The sequence below is a fragment of the Syzygium oleosum genome, unplaced genomic scaffold (genome assembly GCF_021117445.2).
Source record: "Syzygium oleosum isolate NSW1041296 unplaced genomic scaffold, Sole_v2.1 Sole_v2.06, whole genome shotgun sequence".
In the NCBI taxonomy this organism is placed as follows: Eukaryota; Viridiplantae; Streptophyta; class Magnoliopsida; order Myrtales; family Myrtaceae; genus Syzygium; species Syzygium oleosum.
The window spans coordinates 9451200-9479115 of record NW_026607490.1 but is presented as its reverse complement, the minus strand read 5'-3'; the positions used below and the strand labels follow the sequence as shown (position 1 = coordinate 9479115).

The following is a 27916-nucleotide window of genomic DNA, read 5'->3' as shown; positions in this document are numbered from 1 at the left end:
CCTTGTCAGATCAGCGAGCTCGAGCTTCACCAGCCTCCGGCGAGCTCGTCCTCGCCCATGGTCGGTGGCCGGACGCTGGCCATCGTCGTGGCCTGCCACCGGCCAAAAATAAAGGAAAAATAAAAAATAAAAAAAAGATTAAAAATTGGATTTTAAAAAAATAAAAAATAATTAAAAATTGTGTTGTATGAAAATGTTTTAGTAGTATAATTTTTAAAAAAAGTCATAAGAAATAAGTTTTCCTATATTGAGTTAAATATAGAAGTGTTTTAGTAATACGGGTCGGATCGGGTATGGGTTGGGTATGGATATGGGTCGGGTTAGGATATTTACATTACAAATAAATGGGTCATAAACGGGTTCATGGGTCAATTTGAGTCGGACTATTTATGACCCGACCTAAACCCAACCCGACCCACCCGTTTAACAGGTCTAGAGACCGATTGTAAGAGTGATTAAGTAAGATAGAGTGACCTATCCTTCACAGAAAGTTATCACTCATAATTTGGAATATCTTGATTGATCATCTAGTGGAAGTTTTTCATATTTGTTGACACCAAAATAAGAATCGGCATAAGTGCCAAATCGGCTTTAATGCCGAATATGGTGTATAATGGAAATCAACCATTTGCCGAAACACGTCTAGACCAAATTCGGAAACATGTTGAGAAGCAAGAGTGAATGGTATCGTGTCCCGAATTCGGTAGTTGATGAAAATATGTATACTTACCGAAATATGGAGAGTTATAGTTCGGGACATTGAAATATTTATACCTCAGGACAACGACACTTTCCAGAAATTCGGGAGGTTCACGCTTCGAGAATGCACTGAAGAATCACAGTCCAATCACGTAAATCACGACAGCAAGAAGTTACGAGCAGAAGTGGGGATAGTGAGCACGAGCATATCATGGGGAGTTACTTGTCCAGATTTGAAATCATCTTAGAGGTTGAGATCAAGTTTTGGCGGACAACAAAACTAAAAAGAAAAAAAAAACGTGGTTAGAAAGGCAGTTATTGGAAGCGCCAAAATATTCAAAGTTTGAAAACATGAAAATAACCGACGAGCAGTTGCAGGACAGGGGGAGATACAAATACTCAGAGGAAACAAAGAAGAAGGACACGACTAACAACAATGCAAAAACACTCAAGCTTATCTGCACTTTAGTTTCCTAGGCATCTTTACTTCCTGTATTTACAGCTTCCTGTAGCTCTAGTTAACTTTCGAGTCATTTATAGCTTTCGTAGGAGTATTGTAACGTAGCTTGAAACTCTGTTTAGTCTAGATCCATTTTCAATCCATCAGATTTCTATCCATTCCATACAATCCTGTGTTATACTTTACGTTTCACCACAACTCTCCTAGTAGTCAAACCACAGAACCTACCTTAATAAAAACCGAAGATTGAAATTTCGGTGAAGGATATTCCTCGTCGTAAAACGAGCGAACAATATTGCATTATTGTATCGATGATTCCTTGTCGACAATTTGCTACTCTTGTGTTTGATCAACTCACAATCCATGGACGCGGGAGTCGGGTGGAAAGGGGTGAGACAAACAGAGAGTGAGCAACGCAAAAAGATGAAAACTATGCTTAAATATTTCTCGTACTAATTATATGCACACAAAGAACCTCACAAGGTCAATTTTAGAGCATATGGTCGGGGACGTGGTAGCGACCTCTTACAAAATTGGTAATTCTCCTGATCACTGTAATAACTTTTATCAGTTTTAACGAACATAAAGAAAGACCATAGCACCAAAGAGAATTGCTACTCACAAGGAAAGTTACCGACCACAGACAGCTTCCGTCGAAACTGATGCGGGATCGTCAGGACTTGGAATTTCCATTGATCAATCCACCAAGCCAATTAATTAATCCGGCAAATAATTGATAAATTTCGTCCCCCTCCTAACCCCATGGGACAAAGACATACAAGATAAAGCTTCTGCAACTTGAAAAGTCTCTATTGACGGTTGGTGGCTGATTTGCAACGTTAAAAAGTCAATAAGGGTGTTCCCATTCTTTTCTTGTAATTTTGCACTCTTGTAATTTTCAGCTTAAAACAACATAGTTTGAAACGAGAAAACTATGGAAATAGACTAACTAAAAGAAATGCTGAAATACTAGCTAGAAAAAAATAAAATAAAGAGATTCAAATTGAGCCATCTTTCAATTAGAGAGAATTAATCTTAAAATAATCAGAATATACAAAATTAAATGAATAATCTTAAAAATAAAAAAGCTAATTATAATCACAGAAAACATCAAGAGAAAACAAAATTACTATTGTCAATATCTTTTTAACGGAGACCACTTGCTTCTCGGTTCTTTTTTAACTTGAGGAAGGACCTCGACATGACTCGTCACCCTACCCTCGATGACATGATAGGAATCGAGGCTAAGATCATAACGCTCCCAGTGATCCTCTTCCCACCAGTTAAAGTAGACTTCTGGGATGCGTTCCATCACCTCCTCATAGTACTCTTGCAGAATGCCCTTCCTCAATCTGCTACTTCTGTACGGATAGAGTGCAAGAGCAAATTCTTCTGGCATGTCATAGAGTTGGAGACGCTTGAGGTTGGCAAGGGTGAGGCCGCGGAGGACCAACAGTAATGATTGCCAGTCCAAGCGCCTGCATCCGTGAATGGAGAGACTTTGAAGGCAAGGCATTGCCCGACTCTTCATCAACACAAATTTTAGATTTTCCAGCTTGACGAGCCATAGTTCCTTGAGCTTTGGGAACCCTCCATCTCCAAAAACCAATGTTCCCCCATCAAAGGCATTAGTCAATTCAAGCTCCACAAGATTGGGTAACTTCTGTAAATCAATTAGGGGGCTGGATTCCAATCTGCTCCATCCCAAACGCACTTTGGCCAGATTGTTCAGTAGAGGAAGCCAATGAGGCAGCTTCTTTAGACACCCTTCAATATATAGAACCTGAAGGAGCGGGGGAGGTGAAGATAGAAAATCCAAATCAATTACTTCAGACTCACTTTCTGCAGCCACATCTAGTGATCGAAGGCTAGTCATCTTCTCAAGGGAGTGGCATAGCTCCTTTGCATCATCTTTTTTCAGGTCTCTTACACCCAGCCTCCTTAGTTGACTCAACTCTCCCAGCTCTTGCATTGTCTTCTTGCTCGGACCACCTCCAGCTTTTACACAGGACAGTTTCTGCAGTGATGCTAGCGCTCCAATGCCCTTGGGAGCTGAAAATCCCTCTCTAAGACCAAAGGGTACGGAAGTTGTGATTTCCGCATAACGGTACACCAATAGATGTTGTAGTTTCTTGAGCTTGGTTATCTCCACAGGCATCTCAGAGACCAACGTGTGTTTAAGATCCAGAGTTTCCAGATTTTGGAGTTTCCCAATGGACTTAGGAATGATGCGCACGTTGGTCCTTCTCAAACTTAGATACTTCAAGTGGAACATAATTGGTATTTGTTGCGGGAACTCGTGAAGGGATGAACCTCTCAGATCTAACACCCTCAGTAGCTTACAGTCATTTGGGAAGAATTGCTCGTCTGAGCTAGACAATCTTCCCGACTCAAAAATGAGCAGAGAGCATAGGCAAGAAAGATTTAGCTGCTTTAGTGCCTCGTTGCAGGTGTTTTGGACTGATAGACGCCGTACTCTTTCATGCAATTTTGTTTTCTGCTCAGATGCAAACGAAACAAAGTTTTCGTCCCTTAACTTAGAAATGATACTTTCACGCATTAGGTCATGTACCCTGCAACTTTTTAGCCTTCCGTAGGGAGTTGTTTCTGCAATTTGCACCAAACTTCTGTTTATAAGTTCCTTCAGATATCTTTCAGCAACCTCCTCCTTTATCATCCCTTCTCTTTCCTCAACAAATCCTTCTGTAATCCACAGACGGATGAGTCTCGTACACTCAATCACATGATCCTCGGGAAATACTCCCAAGTACAAAAAGCAACTTTTCAAGTTATAATCCAAATCACTATAGCTCAAGCTGAGAATTTTCTTGAAATTTTGCATCCTGTCATTGCTTTCCAATTCTGCAGCAAGGCTGCGAGAAATCATCTCCCATTCTTGAACATTAGACTTATCTTTTGCAAAGAGAAGACCGCCAATTGCCACAATGGCAAGTGGCAAACCCTCACATTTTTTCAAAATCTGTCGAGAAAGGTGCTCTAGGTGAGGAGGACAGGGTTTCCCACGGAAGGCTTTCTTGCAGAATAAAAACCATGATTTTGCTGGAGACAAGGGCTTAAGGGTATAAACTTTTGATTGGTCAGATGAGCCCATAGCAATATCAGCTATGCGAGTGGTGATTATTATTCGGCTACTGCAGCTGCTATTAGGCATTGTGTTTTTTATAGTTTCTAGTGCTTCCAAGTTCCATATATCATCTAGGACAATGACGTACCTCTTTTGCTGCAGAAAGTCTTTCACTATCTGCTTGAGCCTCATGCTATTCATCGATTCTATTCCTTGAGGGGCCGGTTGCTGAATTTCTCCATGAAGTTGTTCAATCATGTCCCTCAAAATATCCTGAATCTTATAAGACTGTGAGACAGTCATCCATGCATGGCTTTGGAAGTAGGCTTTTACTTTCTGATTGTCGTAGACTCTTTTTGCCAGAGTGGTCTTCCCTGAACCTCCCATCCCTAAGATTGACACAACTTCAAGTTCGGGTTCTCTATCAACAAGCCACTTAATAAGCTCTTCTCTTGGCTCGTCAATCCCCACCAGTTCACCTTCCTCGACTGGAAAAGCGTCCTCCCTGAAATCGTGCCATGAGGTGCCTCCGGTGGATGCGCTCGCACTTTGCTCTGGGAAAGACGACTTGAAATTGTATCGTCGATGCCCTTCACCAATGCTGATGACTCTTGACTTGATATTTGTTATTTTGGAGGAGAGTTGATGTCGTTCTTTCAAGGTGTTTATGGATAGCTTGATCTTGTGTAGGTACCTCCTGACCCCATCTCCGCGATCTCTTGCCAAGTTGAGCATGAATTCATCCAGAATATCCTCCACATCGTACGCAACATCTCTGACTTGTTTCACCCAAACCTTCAACTCGGGGTCATCGTCTTTCGATGACTCGGCACGTTCTAAGAAGGCCTTCATGCGCTCAAATTCATCTCTGATGAGTTTAATTTCTTCACGTACCCCTTTCAATAGTTTCACCTCTTTCACAGCGAACACAGCAAGCTTCTCAACCAAAGAGGACACTGCGGATTCTGCCATTACTCTTGCTCACTGATCTCGCGAGATCAAACCTCAGGCAAGAAGGAAATAGGGTATAGCAGTTTGCTAGTACCGTCTGAAACCAAAAGAAAGAATCCTTTGAATGAACATCCAAATGGTCTTGAGCTCATCTACTCGGCAAAGTCTTCCAATGACTTCTCAACTCCGATGGTACAGCACTGATTGCGATACTAAGCAAACTGCCAAGTAAAGCCAGCTGCATTTCATTGGCCCCTAGTGGCAGATTTTTATGTTGCACTGCTGCATGAACCAGTCAACAATGGACGCGACACAAAATATCTCACAAGGTAAATTTACGACCATACAGCTGCAGTAGTAACCTCGTATGGATTGGTAATTGGTAATTCTCTTGATCATCGTAGTAGTTCCGACCAAAATAAAGAGAACCGCAGAGGCATTCCAGTTTACGAGGAGGACTGTTTGATCTCTTTATAATGCCCATTCCACTGAGGTACTATTTTGTGAGATCTGCACCACAAGAACTTGAGAATCGCTATGAATTTCACACAAGACCTGCCAAATTAGGCGCATTACAAAACACCTGTACACAATGCCGATAAGTGGAGATATCGCAAATGGATCGATTCGACCGAACCTAATGGCACTGTGATATGTGGTCGGGTCTATTTTTTCTATTGCCCCGCCAATTAATTTGGAAAAGTTCCATGCCACACACACAAACACACACGAGGTAGTGAATTGGACGAAGTCTTACTTGATTGAATGAGTAGTTTTCATGACCGTGGTGCGAGCCATCCGCTCAAAGTGACAGTGGTGATGGTGAATACGTGATGTTCTTGTATCTATTGGTAGGGTTGACCATCAGCGGAGGCGGCGACTACCTTGCGGCTAAGTAGCATCGATACCAACACACGACACGCTATACGACACGACATGACACGCCGACACATCATTTTTCAAAAAATAGAAAATTATTACACGTTAGGACACGTTATATATTAAATGTATATATTATATATACAGAATAAATTATCATTTTTATGATTATTTCAATCAAATTAATTTGATTCAAATTCATAAATAAATAAATAATTAAAAAAAGAGTGTCGGACGAGTGTCGGTGTCCGACACAGAGGCCTCCGGAGAGTGTATGTGCTTCCTAGCCTCACGGGGACCCTGATCATGGTATGCTTGAGCTCGTATGAACCCGCAAAGGAAACTCTTCTTGCAGATTGCATTGATGCCCCTGGCAGGAGCTTCTCTTGGAGAGGCTTTGCCCGTGAACATGACAAGTAGAAGCAGCTCATGAAAACAGCAACCGGCAAAGTAAAGCCAGCTGCATTTCGTTCGGCCCCAGTGGCAGTTTTTTATATTGCATTATTGTATTGATGACTCTTGCCGACAACAGCAATTGGTCATTCATGGACTTAGCAATTTTCTACTCGTGACTGGTCAACTCACAACCCAGCCAACAATGGACGCGGGATTTGAGGTGGAGGGGGGCGAGACTAACTGAGATGCACAACGCAAAAAGATGAAAACTATGATTAAATATTTCTCGTACTAATTAAATGCACACAAAGAACCTCCCAAGGTCAATTTTAGAGCATATGATCGTCGTAGTGAACTCTTACAAATTGGTAATTCTCCTGATCATCGTAGTAACTTTCATCAGTTTAAACGAACATAAGGAAAGACCACAAAACCAATGAGAATTGCTACTCACAAGAAAAGTTATTAACCACGAACAGTCGAAACTGGTGCAGGAGTGTCAGGATTTGAAATTTCCATTGATCAATCCATCAAGCCAATTTATTAACCCTGCAAATAATTGATAATTTTTGTCCACCTCCTAACCTCGTGGAACCCCGTGGAACCAAAACATCCAAGATAAAGCTTGTGCAACTTTTTCTTTTTTTGGTCTTAACATCGGCTTTCTATTGTTAGCGGTGTGAAAACGAACCCACTAACGGGGAAGCTTCTGCAACTTGAAAAGTCTCTATTGATGGTTGGTGGCTGATTTGCAAGGTTAAAAAGTCAATAAGGGTGTTCCCATTGTTTTCTTGTGTTCTCATTGTCTTAGTGTGTTCAGACTATCTTTCAGGAAAAGTACAAAAAAAAGTCATAAACTTATTACATTGATATCAATTTAGTCATAAATCTTTCAATTGGATCAATTTAGTCCTAAATATTTTCGTATTGGTACCACTTCAGTCCATCCGGCCAATTTATGTTGAAAATCGCTGACGTGAACGCCAGCGGTCTTACGTGGCACCGTCGGCGCTGATATAGATAATTTTTAATAATATTTTAATTTTTTCCCTTTTTTTTCTTCCTTCTCCCCCCGGATCCATGGCCGGTCGCTGGCCATGGACTGGCCACAAGCTTGGGCGGCGCGGCCCTCACCGAAAAAAATTAAAAAAAATAATATTTTTACTTGAAATTTTTACTTCTCATCTCCGATGGCACAACACTGATTGCGATAGCTTATCAAAACTGCCAAGTCATGGCAGCTGCATCTCATTGGACCCCAGTGGCAGATTTCTATATTGCTCTCCTGTTTCATAGATGATTCCAGCCGACGAACGGGACTTGGCCGTTTGCTACTCTTGTGGCTGGTCAATTCACAATCCAATAAGCAGAAAATGCGGAATTTAGGTGGAAGGGGGCGAGACAAACGCCTTGTCGATGAATTTCGCGGAAACGTAATGTGGAATTCTTCTCTGTTAACGCGGTTGCCTTCTCGCAACTACAGAAAACGACTTGTGGGATTAAGTATCCCAGGAAAATCGTATCTCTGCTTTTTTGGGAAAAGAAGTTTGACATTCTCAACGGGTTAAAGTACTGATTTTTACTCCTCTAACTTTCGCTCCTTGTGTGATTAAGTTTTCGAACTTACAGAAATTGTTGAATCAAGTCTTTCCCTTATTGGCCATCGACTATTCCGTCAAATTGCTTAAAGTGGCATAGTGAGCGACCACTGAACCCTTGCCAACCTGTTCCACCTAGGTTCTCCCGAATCAAAGTAATCACGGTCCCTGGAGGCGCAGAGGATGGTGAACCTGATATGAGAAATGGATGAAGTATAGGTCCTATCATCTGATCCAGTTCAATATTGTTGGGTTGTCCAGTTTGAAGAAGCGTTTGCACCGATTTATGTGCCAGGCTTTGTGGGGGGTGTTGATCGTTACCACATATCTCCTCCTAAGTAACTAAAATCAGTTATTAGATATCATATTTTGATCCGATATGGTTAGGGTAATCGATAGGCCCAAGTGACCAATTTAAGTCGCCCCGTAATCTTGGGAAATTGGAGAAATTTCACATGGGTTGCAGTGAAGAGGCACTCTAATTTCCTAGGAGGACTATAATGCCCATCCCCCTGAGGATTATCGCATGAGCCCGGTACCTGCATTTTGGATCCATCTGCACCACTAAAACTTGTGGATCGCAATGAATTTCATAAGACCTACCAACTTGAATAGTTTGGATGGACAGGCATATACACAATTCATACAATAATTTCCATCTTATTGTGACATACGTTTGGAACCGATATGTTCGAAGTACCTAAAATGGGTAATTAATCCAGAGATGATGCATAGTAACTCGTGCACAAGTAGTTACGTAGCTGAAGTTATGTCAAAACGATGAGGTTTAGTTTTTTTCTGCTACAATGGCCAAATTGTTTAACAATTAATTACACATATCAGATGATCTCTTGACAGACGGGCGCACGAGTTAGTCATCAAGATAGAAGCCTGCACTCCTGTCAAAAATTCCACCTATGCATATGAATAATCTTTCATAGATATATAATCTGTGTACGCCATACAATTTAATACTGAAATTAGTATTGTGAAAGCACTGCTTAATCCACTAAAGTCGTTCCTTTTTCACATGATTCCCTCCATGTTCCATGCCCACACACTCAACGATAAACAAGGTCAACATTAAGTATAGGAAATTTTGTTCAGTAAAGACATCATAGCATGCAATAAAGAAGATGAAATGAACATCGGATTTGACGCGTTGTAAAACACATGCACATCATGGCTATAGGTGAAGATATTGCAAATGGATCGATTCGACCAAACCTAACGCTACAATGATATATTATAGATTTTTTTATTGGCTAACCAGTGACCAGTTCAATTGGAAGAGTTCCATGCCACACACACAAACACACAGAGAAGACGATTGGACATAACCTAAATTTATTGAATGAGTGGTTTTCATGACCACTCGGCGTGAGGCCATCGACCTACACTGACGGTGGCGGTGATGAATATGTAATGTTATTGTACTTATCAGTGGGGCTGACCATCGCCCAAGTTCGGACTTTTTTGTTCTTTCTGCTGGTACGTAGTCTGAAACGAGAAAGGAGTGAATTTGTTCGTGGAGCCCTTTGAGCTACTAATTTGATCTGTTCCCGGTGTTTTCCTATCTGGGTTCTTGAAGTTTTCAGTGATTGTTTAGTTTTCTATTACCAGATTCTGTTTATGGATTGTTGAGTTTAAAGGACGAAGTGAATGGCGAGAGAACCTGTAGAGACTGGAAGGGAGAAAAGGTTAACTGCTGAAATTGAACGTTGTTTACTCATAGCACTTGAGAAAGAGAGAAGGGCCTTTTGTAAGATGCAAAATCTGTGCTTGACTTTCGCTGACCAGTTTGTGTGGCACCATTGTTTCATGCCTCACAAGTTTATTGAAAACTGCCTGATAGGATTGCAGAGATATAACAGCGAGAACAAATTGAAAACCAATATGTGGACTGATATGAGCGAGGTTGTGTATTTATTGAAAATGTTGGAACATAAAAGTTCTCATCACAAGCGAGTGCATATCTACTGTGTTAGAAGTTGATAAGGCATGACTTACTGTTGCTGAAAGTTTGTGTAACTGAGACTGGAATGATGCGGCGCACCTTTAATACCTAGCACATACTGTCCGGGGCAGTAAAGAGTATAAACATTTTTCGAGTGCACTAAGATAGCCATGGGAAATGAGAATGATACTCTCAGCTCATATAATCAATTCTTTGTTGACAAACATTGTGTAAAACTTTTGAGTATGGAAGTTCAAAAAGTCTATGCGCAAAGCTGGTGCCTATGAAGGATTTATAAGGGTACTGCGATTTTTATTACATTCGAAAAAACTGCATCGTGATTAGAATTGCATTTAGGATAAAATTGCTGCCTAAGTGACATGTAAAGTATCCATCAGAGAGTGCTGTTTTGTGTGCATATCAGGTTTTCCGTTCCGTTAAAATATATATCACTCTGCCGTAATTATTGATGGAGCCAATGCACTGTTAATGTCTTGTTGAATAAGATTTGAATATGCTTTTCCTCTTCTTTTTTATCTCTGACTGTATAGCATATCATTTGTGAAGGCCGCCTTTGGATCCATGCCGCCAGCAAAGCTCCAGATGAATCTACTATCGAAGCCATGGAGGAGTTCTCCAGGGAGGAATATGCTGTGAATGGGATTACTCAAATTAAGTTCCATGACCACTATCCCATCTCAAGAGTAAAATAGCAATCGAGGCTAAGATCATACCGCACCCAGTAATGCTTTTTCCTCCGGCGGAAGTAAACTTCTGGGTTACGTTTCATCACCTCCTCATAGTACTCTTGCAAAATACCCTCCCTCATTCCGCTACTGCTCCACGGATAGAACGCCAGAGCAAATTCTTCTGGCATCTCCACGAATTGGAGACTCTTGAGGAGGGTGAGGCCGCGGATGACAACCAGTAATGATTGCCACTCCAAGTGCTTGCATCGGTCAATGATGAGACTCTGAAGGCAAGGCATTGCCTGACTATTCATCAGCACAAATCTCAGATTTTCCAGATGGGTGAGGTACAATTTCTTGAGCTTCGGGAACCCTCCATCTCCAATGTCCAATGTTTCCCCATCAAAGGCCTCAATCAGATCAAGATCCAAGAGATTGGGCAAATTCTGGAGCACAACTAGGGGGCTAGATTTCAATCTGCTCCATGCCAAACGCACACTGGCCAGATTGTTCAGCAGAGGAAGCCAATGAGGCAGCTTCTTTAGACATCCTCTGATATTTAGAGTCCGAAGGAGCGGGGGAGGTGAAGATAGAAAGTCCAAATCAATAACTTCGGACTTACTTTCTGCAAACACCTCTAGCGATCGAAGGTGGGTCATCTTCTCGAGGGAGTGGCATAGTTCCTCTGCATCATCTTTCTTCAGGTCTTTTACACCCAGCCTCCTTAGTTGAACTAACTCTCCAATTTCTTGCATTGTATTCTTGCTCCGACCACCTCCAGCTTTTACGCAATACAATTTCTGCAGTCATGTTAGTGCTCCAATGCCCTGGGGAGCTGAAAATCCCTTTCTAGCACTCAAGGCTAGAGAAGGTGTGATTTCTCCATCACGATACACCAACAAATGCCGTAGTTTCTTGAGCTTGGTTATCTCCATAGGCAGCTCAGAAACCAACGTGTGTTTAAGATCCAGAGTCTCTAGATTTTGGAGTTCTCCAATTGACTGAGGAATGATGTGCACGTTGGTGCTTCTCAAACTTAGATACTTCAAGTGGAACAGAACTGGTTTTTGTTGGGGGAACTTGTGAAGGCATGAACCTCTCAGATCTAACACCCTCAGCAGCTTAGAGCCACTTGGGACGAATTGCTCATCCGAGCTTGACATTTTTCCTGACTCAAAAATGAGCAGAGAGCGTAGGCTGGGGAGATTTAGCTGGTTCAGTGCGTTGTTGCAGGTGTATTGGACCGACAGACGCCGGACTCTTTTGTGCAATTCTGTTTTCTGCTCAGATGCAAACGAAATAAAGTTTTCGTCCCTTAACTTAGAAAGGATACTTTCACGCATTAGGTCATGTACCCTACAACTTCTTAGCCTTCCGTCTAAATTAGTTTCTGCAATTTGCACCAAACTTCTATTTATAAGCTCCTTCAGGTATCTTTCAGCAACCTCCTCCTGTGTCATCCCTTCTCTTTCCTCAACAAATCCTTCTGCAATCCACAGACGGATGAGCCTCATACACTCAATCTCATGATCCTCTGCTGCATTGATGATTCTTGCCGACAACAGCGCTTGGTCATTCATGGACTTGGCAATTTGCTACACGTGACTGGTCAACTCACGACCTAGTCAACAGTGGATGCGACACAAAATATCTCACAAGGTAAATTTACAAGCATACAGCCGCGGTAGTAACCCCGTACGGATTAGTAATTGTTAATTCTCTTGATCATCCTAGTAGTTCCAACCAAAATAAGGAGAACCGCAGAGGCATTCTAGTTTACAAGGAAGACTATTTGATCTCTTTATAATGCCCATCCCACTGGGGTACTATTTTATGAGATTTGCACCGCAAGAACTTGAGGACCGGTATGAATTTCACACAAGACCTGCTGAATTAAGGCGCATTACAAAACACCTGTACATAATGGCGATAGGTGGAGATATTGCAAATGGATCAATTCGACCGAACCTGATGTCACTGTGATATGTGGTCGGGTCTCTTTTATCTATTGGCTCGCCAATTAATTTGGAAGAGTTCCATGCCACACACACAAACACACACGAGGAAGTGAATTGGACGTAGTCTTAATTGATTGAATGAGTAGTAGTTTTCATGACTGCGGTGCGAGCCATCTGCTCAAAGTGACGGCAGTTGTGGTGAATACGTGATGTTCTTGTCTCTACTGGTAGGACTGACCATCGGCGGAGGCGGCGACAACCTTGTGGCTAAGTAGCACCGACACCGACACGAGACACGCGACACGACACGACACGACACGACCCGCCGACACGTCATTTCTCAAAAAATAGAAAATTATAACATGTTAGGACACGTTGTATATTAAATGTATATTTTTATTTATACATAATAAATTATCATTTTTATGATTATTTCAATCAAATTAATTTGATTTAAATCCACAAATAAATAATAAAAAAAGAATGTCGGACGAGTGTCGGTGTCTGACACGTCCGACACAGAGGCCTCCGAAGAGTGTTTGTGCTTCCTAGCCTCACGGTGACCCTGATCATGGCATGCTTGAGCTCGTATGAACCCGCAAAGGAAACTCTTCTTGCAGATTGCGTTGATGCCCCCGGCAGGAGCTTCTCTTGGAGAGGCTTTGCCCGTGAACATGGCAAGCAGAAGTAGGTCATGAATCATCAAGCGAGCCATTGACGAACCATGTGACCCATTTTAGAGTGTTGCCTATAGTTTTATGCATAGAGCTAGCAGATGTAATGTTCCACTTCTTAATATAGCAGTTAAGATATGATATATATAAATAAAAATGTGCAAATTAGTAATATGTGTTTGATTAATTTAGATTATTACATGTAAGGAGGGAAGATCAACAGAGAGACATGCACGAGGTAGTGGGACAATTACAAAAAAAATTATAAACCTACTGTCCATATGTCAATTCAATTTTAAACCTGTCAATTTGGATAATTTAGTCATAAACCTTTGGAAGATTTACCAATATAGTCATTCTGATTAATTTTAGCCGAAAATTGCTAATGTGGACGTTAGCCGGCTAGCCTTCCTACGCGGCACGACTGATATTGACATGACATTCTATTTTTCCTTTTTTCCATCTTCCTTTGACGGTCGCTAAGGCTTGATGATGAATCGGTGACCAACCACAAGTGAAGGCCGGCAAGGCTCGCCCTCATTGGATCTCACCATCGCCGAAGCCCGGCGATCGGTGGAGGAAAAAGGAAAAAAAGAAAAATGATAAAGAAAAAGAATTCATAAAAACAATAATAAAAATATCCACATCAACTATCAATAGAGTTACGTACGACGGTTGGCATCAACGTTAACAATTTCTGATCAATTTTGATGGGAAAGACTATATTGGCAAATTATGAAAAAGTTTAGGACTAAGTTGGCCAAATTAAAAGGTTTAGAACTGAATGAACATCCGTATATTAAATTTAGGACTTTTTTGGTAAATTTCTTAAAAAAGGTTGACTGGGCGTACTTGATTGGGTCAAATTATTTGCATTACCTATGAGAGGTTGGCATTTGGTATCAAGAACTCGGGAAAAAAATGAGAAAAGCAAATCGGTTTATGATGGGGGGTCGAATGGGAACCTAAATCTAAACACCACACAATAATTCTAACGTTCAATACTCACCAAAACCAAAGTTGTATTGTTCATACATAGGAACTAGGAAAGACTAATAGTGTGCACAACATATAAAAGAGCTTAAATCAAACCGATGATGTTTTTATTTGGTGTGGCCGGTCCATAAACTTAATTTTGTCTTAGTCAGGTCATTTAGGATTTAGTTTGACCTTGCAAAAATCAAATGAAGATATCATCCGAATATAATGTCAAAGTTTATGTTATCTAAACAAGTTTCGTTTCCCTTCATTACCATAAATTTGACTGAAAAAAGACTTAAATGTACAGAGACTGGTTCACATATTTGGTCTATTCAACGACTTTTTAGACTGCCAAAAGGTCCTTGAAACACATTTCTTAGTAAATAAGTTGTTTAAACTTCCGAACATAGAAAATGGGAGGCGCATTTTTTTTGTTCTTTACCAAACAAATAGTAAAGCTGATTTTGCTGAGACAAGATAGTTTGGTGGTGCCACCTCTACACCGGGCACACTCTTCCAATATCGCATAACAAGAAGGTTCTTAAATAGACTCAATCTATATAGATTAATGTAATCATAAACATTAATAAGCATGATCATAAAAATTTCTTATGTTGATCCATATAGCCGATTTATTATAGGAGTTCAACACCCGCGATGGAGTCATAACTACTACTCATTTGAGCCGGTCCATTGTCGTCGATTCACCCCGGTGCTAGTATGAGTATCACCAGGCATTATCTTATGTCATAGCACGGTTGGACCTACATTGCAAGCGAACTAAGGCTTTTCGAAGTTGAGGAGCGATCAAAGAATTGGAACCCGTATCTAGAATGACTCCAAACTATTTGGGAATAAGCCCCGTATCACCAAACCAACCACCATGGTAGTCCTTTCTCGTCAAATTTCTCAACAAGCTTGAGTAGAATTGTGGAGTTGTATGCCCTTTTCAAACCCAAATCTTGTTAGGCTATCAAGGAGCTTCAAGATAGGAACTTTAGGACAGTTTCGGTGAAGTCGACTCTCTGAATAATTTAGCTTATACTATATTTGTCAAGCTCAAGATCATCCACTTTGCTGTAAAATATGCCACATTTCTGCAGGATTGTTAAATTCGCCATGTCGCCTACTTGCTTTCAAGATTATCTTTTCATTTTGCCAAGCTATCAAGGCTAAATTTGAGAATGATTAAGTGGGTCGAAACTTGAAGTCTTGAATTTCAAGAAACAAGACATAAAATAGATGCTTAGGCCATTTTGCCATCTATTCTGTATCCATAGGTTCTTCAACTTCGGAATTTTTTTAATTTTTAATATATCTTTGCAATTGGTAAGCAAACCCAGATTCACCAATTAAGACAAGGAGAAAGAAAACCAAAACGCCGAACGTACAAATCAGCGGCTCGTCGCAGAAAGTTCGCCCGGAAATCTTTCCGTTGGATTCTCGAGAAAATCACGCAGCCCCGAGCAAAACCCAGAATTTTGTTTCGTCGAAAGAGGAAGGAGAACGGCGATGCAGAGTCGGAACCAGGGGAATTACCGGAACCCGTGCCTGACGATGCACCAGCCATGGGCTTCTTTGCTCGTGTACGGGATCAAGCGCATCGAGGGCAGGTCCTGGCCTGCCCCAATTCGAGGTTCGGTTCTCGGACTCCCTTTCATACTTCTAATATTGCGCCGAAGTTCCGACTTTTTTGTTCTTTCTGCTGTTACTTAGTCTGAAACGAGAAAGGAGTGAATTTGTTCGTGGAGCCCTTTGAGCTACTGATTTGATCTGTTCGCGGTGTTTTCGTATCTGGGTTCTTGAAGTTTTCAGTGGTTGTTTAGTTTTCTATGACCAAGTTCTGTTTGTGGTTTGTGGAGTTCAAAGGATGAAGTGAATGGTGAGAGAACCTGCCGAGACTGGAAGGGAGAAAAAGGTTAACTACTGATATTGAACATTGTTTGCTCATAGCACTTGAGAAAGAGAGGAGGGCATTTTGTTTGTCGCAAAATCTGTGCTTGACTTTCGTCGACCAGTTTGTGCGGCACCAATGTTTTCATCATGCTCCACAAGTTTATAGAAAACTGCCTGGTTGGATTGCATAGAAATAACAGCAAGAACAAATTGAAAACCAATATGTGGACCGATATGAACGAGGTTGTGTGTTTATTGAAAATGTTGGAACATAAAGTTCTCATCACAAGCAAGTGCAAATCAACTGTGTTAGAAGTTGCTAAGGGATGACTTACTGTTGCTGAAAGTTTGTGTAACTGAGAATGGAATGATGTGGCCCAACTTTAATACCTAGCACATACTGTCTGGGGCAGTGAAAGATACGAAGTACAAACGTCTTGCGCGTGCATTAAGATAGCCTTGAGAAAGTTAGAATGTTACTCTCAGCTCATATAATCAATTCTTTGTTGACAAATATTATGTTAAACTTTGAGTATGGAAGTTCAGAAAGTCTATGCGCAAAGCTGTGATCTAGCAAGTACTGTCAACGTCTTGTTGAAGAAGTTTTGAATATCCTTTTCCCTTTCCTTTTCCTTTTCCTTTTCGAGGATCTCTGACTATATAGCACATCATTTGTGAAGGCCGCCTTTGGATCCACGCCGCCAGCAAAGTTCCAGATGAATCCACTATCAAAGCTATGGAGCAGTTCTACAGGGAGATTTATGCGGTGAATGGGATTACTGAAATTAAGTTCCCTGAGCACTATCCCGTCTCAAGACTACTAGGTATTCGAAGGGAGAGCCTATTATGCTGCAACTAGCATACTTGGACTTTCGTTTTTTTGAAAGAGCACTTAAGCCTCCTATTTACAAGTTCTTGAAAATTCAAATCATCTTCTGATGGATTTCCCAGATAAATAGCAGTTTTATGTATGTCTTGATAGAAAAAAGTGTAGATATGGATTGCTTTTATTGCTCCATTTCACCCGCATTAATTTCTGTTTTATCTAAGCTCTTTGTTGGGCAAAGTTTCTAACAGTAGATTCTGCATCATAGAACGGGTGTTCGTCTTTTTCAGACAAATGCATTGACAGTTGGAATGTTTTGCCTATGAAAAAGGGTGTGTCGAAGTGGTTGGCTGTGTCCGAGGTGAAGAGCTAGCTAGTTGGGATGGGGTGCCTGAAGGGGTGGGACACACTGATCTTTTGCTTGCTTTGTTTCTTGAATACCTATCTGATTTCACAAATTAAGTTGAACGTGTTAAAATTTTTTAATTACAGGTAAGGCTGGAAGCACTAACAGATTATTGCTGGCTCTGTGAACAGCCACAGGTGTGTAAATCTGTCCTATTCGCAATCGGTACTTTGTTCTCACATATGTTTGTTCACCATTTATGTATTTCCCACACTGATTCGACTTTGTTGATATATTTTAAGTAATACAGAAATTAGTCATTCCTTTCGAGATGCGAGGGTACCAGAAGATTTACAACTTAGAAAAGAAGGTAAAGGATTTGGCTACGTAAATTATCATCTTATGCACGACATTGTACATATGCTGACAAATGAACTTTTCACAGATATACGAAGCTGCAGCCAGAGGGCTTACTAAAGTGGAAAGTCCACTGCTCGTGAAGTTTCCGCTTCCAAATCCACGTGATCTTTTTTCATTGAAGCCAGGTTCCCTATTACTAAATGTGTCTGAATCTAAACAAAGTGAACCAGGGAAATCATCGAGTCTCAGTGCTGCCATAGCTGGTGCTCGAGCTGCTGCCACTCAGTTTTCAAAGAACCAAAATCATAGTACATCTTATTCGACAAGAACGAGTGCGATGGATAGTGACACCTTGCAGAAGGTTGAGACGGCATCATCTGATTTGGAAGAAGTTTCAATTGACAGTACTCCTAGGGATAATGAGAAGGAGTTTAGTGGCTACAATCAAACATTAACAGGAGAGCGGAAGCAGCAGGCCGGGCCTTCTTCAAAGGTGCGGTGATTCTCCTTCTGAATACTTGCTTCTTATAATAATTGTTAGTTTTCTATTTAGGCAGTTACTTCGAGTGGGCAATGTAGTTATTTCACAAAGGTAATGAGAAGATAGTTGACGTTTTATAGGTTTGCTGCAAAATGATATAGGGGCTATGGCCATTCACATTCTGATTTTCATGAAACCAGGACTAGCTATGAGCTCGCTGATCAAGTGTAAATTACGGGCGCAATTGTTTTGCAAAAAATAAATGATTTGGAAAATATTTTTCTAAAAATAATTGCCTGTATCGCTTACGAAAATGAACTAATGAAGAAAATATTCATCGTCCACATAAATTTTTAGATATAAATTGTTGTCGATAATGAAATTTTTTTATTGACTAATTATTTCAAGCTATGCAAGTGATTATTTTTAGGAAAATATTTTTCAAATCATTTATTTTTCGCGAAACAAACGGAGCCTACAATTTGGTCATGAGATTCGCAACTTTGGCCGGTTGGAAGGATCTCATAATTCAATCTTGGTGCGTGACTGTTGACTTGGGTTCTTCCTGCTTTTGATGTACATGGAGTGCATCAGACTAATTTTCAACTTCCTTGCTTCCTGTTATGAATCAACCATTTCCGCTGACTTACAGTCTTTTACTTACTAGATTTTTGCTGAAGCTGTGCGGGCATTGAAGTCTTCATGAACATACTATTCATACTAATTCCTAGTGTGGGTTCGAGGTTGAACTGTTGGGTGCCGAGAACGAACGTGCATTGAAACATGGTTCGCGGGGGTTCTAATACATCTTTTCGTGAAGTCATATAATAAGATTCGGATGCCCTCATGTCATCCCGCCTCTTTGTTTTAATAATCATGTACAGGCCGTCATTTTATCGATCGAGCTAGGTGTATCGTGAGTGTTTCTATAGGTGATGCTGACAATTACTTCCTTGGTTCTATAATAGTGTACTATTCGCTGTGTGATTATGGTAATGGATTTCATATTCCTTCGTGGAACTCTTTTTAGATTTCATCTCGAGATATTCCTTTCCTATATTTTGCATTTTGATTGCTCATAAGCATGTCTTAGCAAGAACATCATGGATACTGTATAATAATTGTTTATGTGTTACGTTTCCTATGCAGTGAAGATTGTATTGCAAAACTAGTTCACAAAATGACTCTTACAAACTCTTGTTGTGGGCTTATAAACAATCCACTATTTTTAATACCCATTTATGGTCTGTTGCACCCCTGTTGTTTATTAGGGATGAGCGGTCCCAAGTTCCATCTAGAACTTGGAACCGATCCTGGAGAATTGATTTTTCATTTTTTAAAACCCGAAACCTATCTTACATACCCTAAAACCTGTAAGGCTTGTATTATTAATTGAACAATTGTAGTGAATCATTATATTTAATGATCATCACTTGCTATTATGATTAACTGACAACAATTTATATTTAGACATACGAAGAATATGAAACATTAACAAGTCATAAAATGAAAGCTCAAAATAGCGATTTTAGATTATATGTTCATAATTTAATGCCGTGGAACACCGCAGAATCACGTGAAGACATAGACTAAGAAAAATACAAAAAACTTGTTTAAGGTTTCCACTTATCTAGAACCTATCCATAGAAATAATTTTCTCAATTTTTGAAACCTAAAACTTACCTTATATATCTTGAAATCTGAAACCTATAAATTTTCATTGGTCAGATTTTTATGTTCCAAAATATTATATCCTGGAATCATGCTCCCCTCTATTGTTTTAATCAGTCTTCTGACACTTGGCATTATGACTACTTCTCTTGGTTGACTAGACAACAACGGAATACTCTATCAATAGGCGGGTCAGAGTTCCCGATCTGTGTGCATTTCAAAACGTTTATATCAACCAGCTGGCTACCAACATATGTTGACATTTTGGCCTCGAAACTTCAAAAGCATTGACCAACTGCAGATTTGGTTCCCATCTGGTTCAGCCTTTCTTCAGAAGCCATGCTCTATAAAAGCAGCATCGGTGCATCATCTGTCTTACCAGTTAACGAACTCGACATCCACAAAAATGGGTCTCGTTTCAAAGTTGCTTGCTTTCATGTTGATCCACCAGTTGCTTGTATCGCCAGTCTTATCTGATGGTTCAATTGGCTCACACCATCTTCCTCATGAGTTGAGGTTGTTGCCTATTAGGGTCACAAGAAGGTCTCCTCCGCCACCTCCTAGGGTGAATGCTCCCATCCATTTCAAAAGTCCTCCTCCTAGACCAATGGGTCCGCCGCCTCCTCCGCCACTTTGGCCTCCACCACCGTCACCATGCAGCTAGTCAGATAGAAGCAATCGCCTTACCGATTCCTACCATTTTCCTCACACTTGCTGTAGAAGTTTGTGACTCCATTTCCAGATTATTTGGTTCTGTGGTGATACGTGTATTTGAATGTAAGAGAACATATATGAATATAAAGGGTTGAAGAAAACAGTTCACTGCCCTGTCATTGTTCGAAGTTAATACGATCTCAATTTACGAGTATTAGCTTAAACTTTTGGGTATGGAAACTGTCATAGATATCCATAGTATTTTCATCAAGAACCTCTTTAGTTGCAGAGCCAAACAAGATCCAAGACCAATTGCGGATCTAGGTTCCTGCATCTGTTTCCTTTTCCCCTTTTGCTGCTGAGCGTTTGGGTTGTATGCTTGTATCTAATTAATGTTGATCGATTGGTTCTACCAAGAGACCCCAAGAAATCTGCCATTTTTCTCCTCAGGAGCATTGACTAACTTTTCGGAATAGTAGGTTGGTACTGAGATTGATATGCATAACTAGATTAATAAATGACGGGGCACATTCATCCCATGGGCTATTTAAAACAGCAGTGAATGCTTCATCTGCCTTCGTCTAACAGATCCAAACGCCATGGGGGCCATTCTAAAGTCTCTTGCTCTCATCCTGATCCTCCAGTTGCTTGTATCCGCAACTTCATCTGATGATGACTCGAGGGATCATCAGTTGAATGTGGTGTTGCCAGATCGGGTCATCAGAAGATCTCCTCCACCACCTCCCAAGGTAATGGCCGTGTCCATTTCAAAAGGCCTCCTACTCCACCTCCGCCTCCACCTCCGCCTCCACCATCATGCAGCTAGTGATACCACCAACATCACATTCTTGATTCCTGGTTCTTCTTTTTTCATCTCAGACTAGATGTACTTGAATGTAAAATAACTCTGAGCAAAATGTTAGCGCAATATCAATCTTGTAGTTCTGCAATTTCGTCTGCTTTTTTTCTCTCATTCGTGTCAAGATTTTGATTTGAGTCATTTTTATCAACTGTCTGGACACCCGTGGATTATGTTAAAAGCTTCAGAGTTTAGAGGACGAAAAGGATTTTATCTCAACTATCCGCCCAGCCCAAATTTTTCTTTTGTTCGCTAAGCTCGCCGATTTGTCCTCCGGGTAAGGCATCAAACACACATAGACTACATACTACACCACGCGTCACTCACACGATCCCGTGAAATGAACTTCTTCCAAATTTTAAACGCAAGTTGGCCTTCTACTCCTTATTCAGACAGCATCAAGAACCAGCGGATTAATACATTTTACTCCATATTCAGACAGCATCAAGAACCAGCGGATTAATGAATTTCCAGAGATGTTATTACATGTCGAATTTCATACGTGTGTGTAAAGAGGTATACCCCCTCCTGATGAATAAAGGGAAAACTGAAGTGCTACAGGGATGATCTGCCAATTGAACAAGTCTCATATTTTAGACAACAACAGAGGAAACATCAAAAGAGGGCTCCTCCCAAAAATCCAAAATGGGCAATTTATAAAAAAAACCCATTTCAACCTGAAAAGTTCATGTTCAAACTGCGTTCATGTTCGACCATAGTCTCAAATCGAACCGGGTTGTATGTTGATCTGTATCAATATTTGTAGATCGACACACTTCTCATGTTCATGCTGTTGCCTTTCACTCCCAATCGTCATCACTCAATTGATCCTCAATCTCTTCTCTTGGTGGCCTCACCACCAACACCACTGTCCCTAGGCTCTCCCCAACCCCCATCTCCTTCAATCTCCACCCCCGCTCCACCTTCAATCCGTAGCCGCCGCCGCCGCCGCCATCGGCATCAGCATCCGCCGCCACCATATAAAAACCTTCGTCCTCGACCACCTCTTTCCTCCCCCTGTCAGCAACAACCAAGATGGCCTCGTCCTTGTACCACCTATTCACCTTCCACGGCAACACCCTCGCGTCCGGGAATGCCACCACCACTCCGCCGGACATTCCCAACACCGACTCCCATCCCGGCAGAGCCACCCACCTCGCCCACCCTTTCTCCGCCGCCACCACCCCGAACTCCCCTTGGCTCTTGCACCCCCACGGCGCCTCCAAGATCTCCCTTTCCCTCTCCTCCGCCCGACAGACCGGCAACACCACCACGGAGCTCGCCTCCGCCACCTCCCCCATCTTCATCCTCACCACCGGTACCCGAACCCCACCCTGCACTTCCCGTTCTTTTCCATCCCCTTCTCCGCCTTTCCCTTCCAATTCCTCCAGGATCACGCCTTTCGCTTTCTCCGTCTCCGCCGCGGTCAGCGCCTGCTCCAATGCCGACGTCCTCTGCTCCGACGGGTTCCTATGCTCCCTACTCTGCCTATAATACATGAACGACAAGCAGTCTCCGGGCAATTTATACTCGAACTTCTCCCACCCCTTATCCCCGCGCCGGCGAGGGAAGTCCTTCATGGCGCGGGCGAGATCCTGCGCGCCCTTCGCGTCGAACTTATTCCTAACTATGAATTCCGCCGCAGCGGACCGCTGCGCGGCACTCAGGAGCCGGATTTCGTAGAGGAGCTCGGCGCCGCCCAAGTCGAAGGCGGCGACGACATCGGGGTCGGTTTGGGATTGGATCAAGGAGTCCCTGACCTTGGCGGCGACGACGAGGCGGTTCTGCTCGACGCCGGAGAGGCCGGTGACCTCCTCGATGGAGGGAGGGGTGAAGCCCTCCTGGATGAGGGAGGGGATGAGTGGGGCGTACTCGAACCAGAGGCCGAGGCGGTTGGCGAGGATGTCGAGGCGGCCGGCGGTGTCGAGGGAGCGGAACTGGGAGGGGAGCGGGGAGGGGGGAGGGCGGAAGGGCTGGTAGACACGCTGCTGCTGCGGCGGAGGGGAGGCCGGGATTAGAGGGCTCGGGTTGAGGCTGGCGGAGATGGGCCTCGGGCCGGCCGAGTGGTGGTGGTGGGGGTGGTGGAGGAAAGGGGAAGTGAGGGGCTTAAGGGTGGTGGTGGTGGTGGTGGGGTTGAAGAATTGGTGGTGGTGGTGGGTGTGGGTGGTGTTGATGAGGGCTAGAGAGAGCATGGTGGAGGCGGCGGCGGCGGTGGCGGCGGCGGGAGGCGGTGGTGCAGTGAGGGTGGAGGAGGGTCACTGTGAGTCTTCAGTGAAACCTTATCTGAACTGAAATTGAATGATGGCTTTTGATATTTTTCTTGTAGGAGATGGAAGAGGAAGAAGGAGAAGTCCAAAGTTGGCTTGATCTCAAATGCTCAAATCAAAAGAAACAGGCTTCTTCTGCTTTGGGAGTTCAATGGGCCACACAGAGCCCAGATTAAGAAATTTCTTTGGTGAATTTCCCCTCTTCACATTCGCATTCGCATTCTCCTTTTCCTTTTCTCTTTCTTTTCTAATCTAATCTTCCATCAACTCTTCCAATTTTCCTTTTGGAATCCCAACTTATGTTCAATTGAATCCGTTAGGAATTTAAGTATCATTTTACCTCAAAGTAGCAGGGCTAACCCGAGGGGGTTGGTGGTGGCTGTCGCCACTGGCGACGACTTGCGGGTTTTAGGTTTAAATTGCAATAATCTTCGAGTTTTCACGTAAAGTGAAGATTTTTACTAAATTATAGTTCTCGTAGTCTGTGCAATAGTTCTAGCTATGGAGGAGGCGCACCTAAGCTCTTTCCGGTTGAGTTGGATAGAAGCAATCTTTCTAGGATCGAAGGAATCGGGAGCTCTTTCTTTCTGAATTGTTTTTGAGTTTTTTTTGGGTCTTCAGTGTCGACCCGAAATGTTCTTCCTTTTGACTTGGCAATGTAAAGTCCTTCGAAATGAGCTCAAGAAGTGTCAGATATGTGTGCAAGTTAAAAGGAGAAATGTATGGCTTAAAGCGGGCGTCCAGACAATAGTACCTTAGATTTATTTCATCAAGCCATCTTAGCATATGGGTGTACGTTGATAAAGAAGGGCTATTGTGTTTATGCAAAAGGGTCCAACGGTAGTTTCGTGCTCCTTTTTTTCGTTTTTAATATTGATGACGTAGGTTGAAAATAACAAGGATTATCCTACTAATCAATGCAAAGTTTGATGGGGATCAAATGGATGTTCATGTATCTTCATCTTTGAAGGCTCGAGCGGAGGCTCGTTTCTTATGTTTTCTCATATGAATCTCTTGTCTCCAACTATTGGGGATCCCATTTCCGGACCAGTTGTTGTCCTCTGGCTTTGAGATGAAGGACATGGGTGAAGCTAGCTATCTACTTGGTGTCAAGATTGTCGAAGATAGATTTAATAAACTTCTTATTTTGTCTCAAGACTTAGATCAAGAAGCTGTTTGAACGATACCGAATGCATGCGCAACCGTGAATCTACAGAGACTCCCGTGGAAAAAGAACGGGGGACTAGGGGTATGCAAAACGAACCACCAAAACTGGGAACCACCCGAACCAGATCGAACCAGCCGGTTGGGTCCGGTTTCCAAGAGTGTCAATTTGATTCCCGATTCCTAAAAGTGAAACTAGTGTCCGGGCAGTCCAATTCCCAGTTCTAAGGGAGAATCGAATGGACTATGTATACTTTTGTTTTTCAAAAAAATTAAACCCTAAGTAAACTTTATTAATAATAATTAGTAAAATGTGAACTGAACCCTAAGTGAATTTCGTTAATGGACCGGACCGGAACTGGACTAGACTAGTGGTCCGGATCAGGAACAGATCACCTCTCTGCGGGATTAAATTAACCCTTGAAGTGCACGTGCAATTCTCATTAGGGTTTGCGTTGGTGATGTAATTGGTGACATGACATTTACATGCATGCGTTTGCTCCTTAATCAAATTTGCTTCTTCTCTCTGTTCAACCATATGAGGCAACCAGCACATGTGAAGTGAAGACTGTCGGTTTGAAGAAAGGTCTTCAAAGCTAGCTGAAAGCCCTCACTAAGAGCTTTCTTACATCACCCCCGGTGTAAGCTTTGACCAATCCTTCTCTCTTTGAATATTGAACTTCTGAAAGACTTTCATTTGCTTCTGGAACTTTTCTGTTGAACCCACCGAAAAAATATGTTTTGGAGGACCAACCCTTTTAACCGGAGACGGCCCACATCATATTATATTTTATTATAGACTATGGTTTGTATTATTATATCTAACTCTAGCCGCATAGCATCATTATTAGCCCAAGGCCCCCCGTGTTGCCCTTATTATATGCATTTCTTGACCAACTCTTTAGGACCTGAGCACTGGAGGATAATTATAAGAGCCAGTGATTGTTATTGGGTACAAGGACACGAGCCACTTTCTTTGCATAGTATTGGCACTTGTTTAACTTAATCGTTTCTTGAAATGAACTTCTTTCTAAAATTTTGCTATTGACATGGAGTTTGAGCAGCCATCCCAGATATGAATCCTTGAGCAAACGGAGTCACTTGATGTACTTCACCACTAGGAAAGTGCCGTATTCACCGCTTTGAATATCAATTGGGTGATTGAAGACTATTTTGTCGCTTTAACGAAGATGGAGTGGATTTGATCCGGAAATAGCCTCACCCAAAAGCTTACCATGTGTTTCGGAGTTTCTTGAATTATAGATATTTATTCTTTTTGGTCTTTGCATTTGGACCCATTATGACTTTTCTTTTATATCAAACACTTTTAATCTTTCCGACACATAGACACGACCATTTCGACTCATTTATAACCTTATCAGTATTGTCCTAAAGTTAAAAAAATCCGAGCACTGATGTTGATATGTAATTGTCCCGAACATAACACCCCTAAGTGAAAAATAGCAATACCCCTGACATTGCCCTTGAATTCCTACAAGGATGACTAATGAGATTCAAGAATTAGATGGATATCACACTGCTTTATTCTGATATTATGAAAACGCGAACTGAACCATAATAGTATGAAAGGGCTTTTGGTTTGGTCTTCCAATGCATTGCCAGGTCAAAGTTTGCCATGCAGACTATAGCATCATTCGCTCATATTGTCACTGTTGCTAGTTGCTTTTGGCTAAAGTAGAAGCATCAGTGCCTTTCAAGATTTAATAATAGCCTTCTAGACTACTCACCAAACAATGTCTTGCTTGCACCATGTTTCATAAAGAAAGGAAACAAAAAGATCGATCGAGATTTGAGTCATTTGACGACGGACATCTTTTATCGCTTATGATTAAAGAATACAAATGCCACGAGGGCTATATTCTGTAGCTGGAATGTGTTGACAATCAAGTGCTTTGCTGCTGAACTAATGACCTCTTCTGACCAAAAAGAAAAACTAATGACCTCTATCTGTGCTTCATGATAAATCCAGAGTGAAATAGCTTGAGTCTAATTAGCAAAGAGATTATGGTAAAATGGATGATTTCTAGACCCGATGGCGGAACGGACACTGAAAATAAAAATAATTATAATAATAAAATATATTTGATCGAGGATTAATTAGTCGCACGAGACAGACGTGCGTAATGACGGTCAATGCTAACCCTGATTAATCAAAAGATATAATAAAATATATTCCTCACATTGGGGTCTCTCCCAAACTTATCGTACGAGGTGATTTAAACACAACTTGAAAGGTTGTACTTATCCATGGACCTATTGAGCATGGATACCTACCTCATTATAAAATAGGATTGATTATGTTGGAGAAAGGAGAAAACAGTAATCAATAGAAAAGAAACAAAGGAAAACTATGTTTTTTTATTGCCTAAGTTCGACATATCTTGTGTGAAAAGACTTGCAAGCTAATAGCATTTTGATAGAGCAGCGGTGACGAGTACACCAATTGTAAATGATACGAAATAGTTACGATTCAAATCAAATATTTTGTAATGAGTGCAAGACGTTTATTATAACGTCTGAAGGAGCTCAACAGCATTGGCCGTCCCTCCTCACCATTTCGCCAAGCCCAGGCATAACCTCTTTCCACCATCTATCATGCAAAAAATGAGGGCACAATTATTGTTCTCATTATTTTCCGCTTTCTCACCTTTTGTCCATTTGGGTGAAACCAAGGACGTTGCAATAGAGAAAACCTCGGTATCATCATCGTCAAGGGACAAAGAAGTGATGGCACGTACCGATTCAACGTACCTCCCACTAGAGGCTTAAAAGGACTTGGCCCCATCTATTGCCCTTTCTTTGTCCTTCCTCAAATCTTTCCTAAATTCCTTTTCACCTTCCAACTCTCTTTCCCAACTTGCCATATGTTCTTCTCTCCTTTCATGGACTGGTTGATCCTCTTCAATGGAAACTATAAGCCCTGATGGCCAGTTTGAATATGGTCAGGCACAATATGTATTGGTAACGAAAGGAAGAGGCAAAGGGTGTGGTCAATAGTATTCCCGCATAAACCTTAGTCATTCCTTACAAATTCCTGAATCACG

At 41.7% G+C, this 27916-nt stretch overlaps 2 protein-coding genes and 2 pseudogenes across 2 annotated transcripts; 1 reads left to right on the top strand and 3 right to left on the bottom strand.

Annotated features, from left to right (window-relative positions):
- Nucleotides 1-2180: 2180 nt before the first annotated feature.
- LOC115690110 (disease resistance protein RPM1-like) lies at nt 2181-5395 on the bottom strand (annotated as a pseudogene).
- A 5303-nt stretch (nt 5396-10698) lies between these two features.
- LOC130138475 (disease resistance protein RPM1-like) lies at nt 10699-12309 on the bottom strand (annotated as a pseudogene).
- A 3302-nt stretch (nt 12310-15611) lies between these two features.
- LOC115690115 (uncharacterized) lies at nt 15612-19250 on the top strand. Its single transcript, XM_030616362.2, has 7 exons — nt 15612-15963; nt 16904-17047; nt 17381-17448; nt 17542-17592; nt 17706-17765; nt 17841-18248; nt 18904-19250. The coding sequence occupies exons 1-7, from the start codon at nt 15840-15842 to the stop codon at nt 18940-18942; spliced, it is 894 nt and encodes a 297-aa protein (XP_030472222.1). The 5' UTR covers nt 15612-15839; the 3' UTR covers nt 18943-19250.
- Nucleotides 19251-21867: 2617 nt separating this feature from the next.
- Nucleotides 21868-23797, bottom strand: LOC115690120 (rubisco accumulation factor 1.1, chloroplastic). Its single transcript, XM_030616373.2, has one exon. The coding sequence runs from the start codon at nt 23610-23612 to the stop codon at nt 22221-22223; it is 1392 nt and encodes a 463-aa protein (XP_030472233.1). The 5' UTR covers nt 23613-23797; the 3' UTR covers nt 21868-22220.
- Between the last annotated feature and the right edge of the window lie 4119 nt (nt 23798-27916).

Excerpts from the sequence above, each read along its gene's own strand:
- LOC115690115 (XM_030616362.2), top strand. The coding sequence starts at position 15,840 with ATGCAGAGTCGGAACCAGGGGAATTACCGGAACCCGTGCCTGACGATG. Across the intron at positions 15,964-16,903 it reads CTGGCCTGCCCCAATTCGAG|GCCGCCTTTGGATCCACGCC; the intron begins GTTCGGTTCTCG and ends TCATTTGTGAAG. Across the intron at positions 17,766-17,840 it reads TTTACAACTTAGAAAAGAAG|ATATACGAAGCTGCAGCCAG; the intron begins GTAAAGGATTTG and ends AACTTTTCACAG.
- LOC115690120 (XM_030616373.2), bottom strand. The coding sequence starts at position 23,612 with ATGCTCTCTCTAGCCCTCATCAACACCACCCACACCCACCACCACCAC.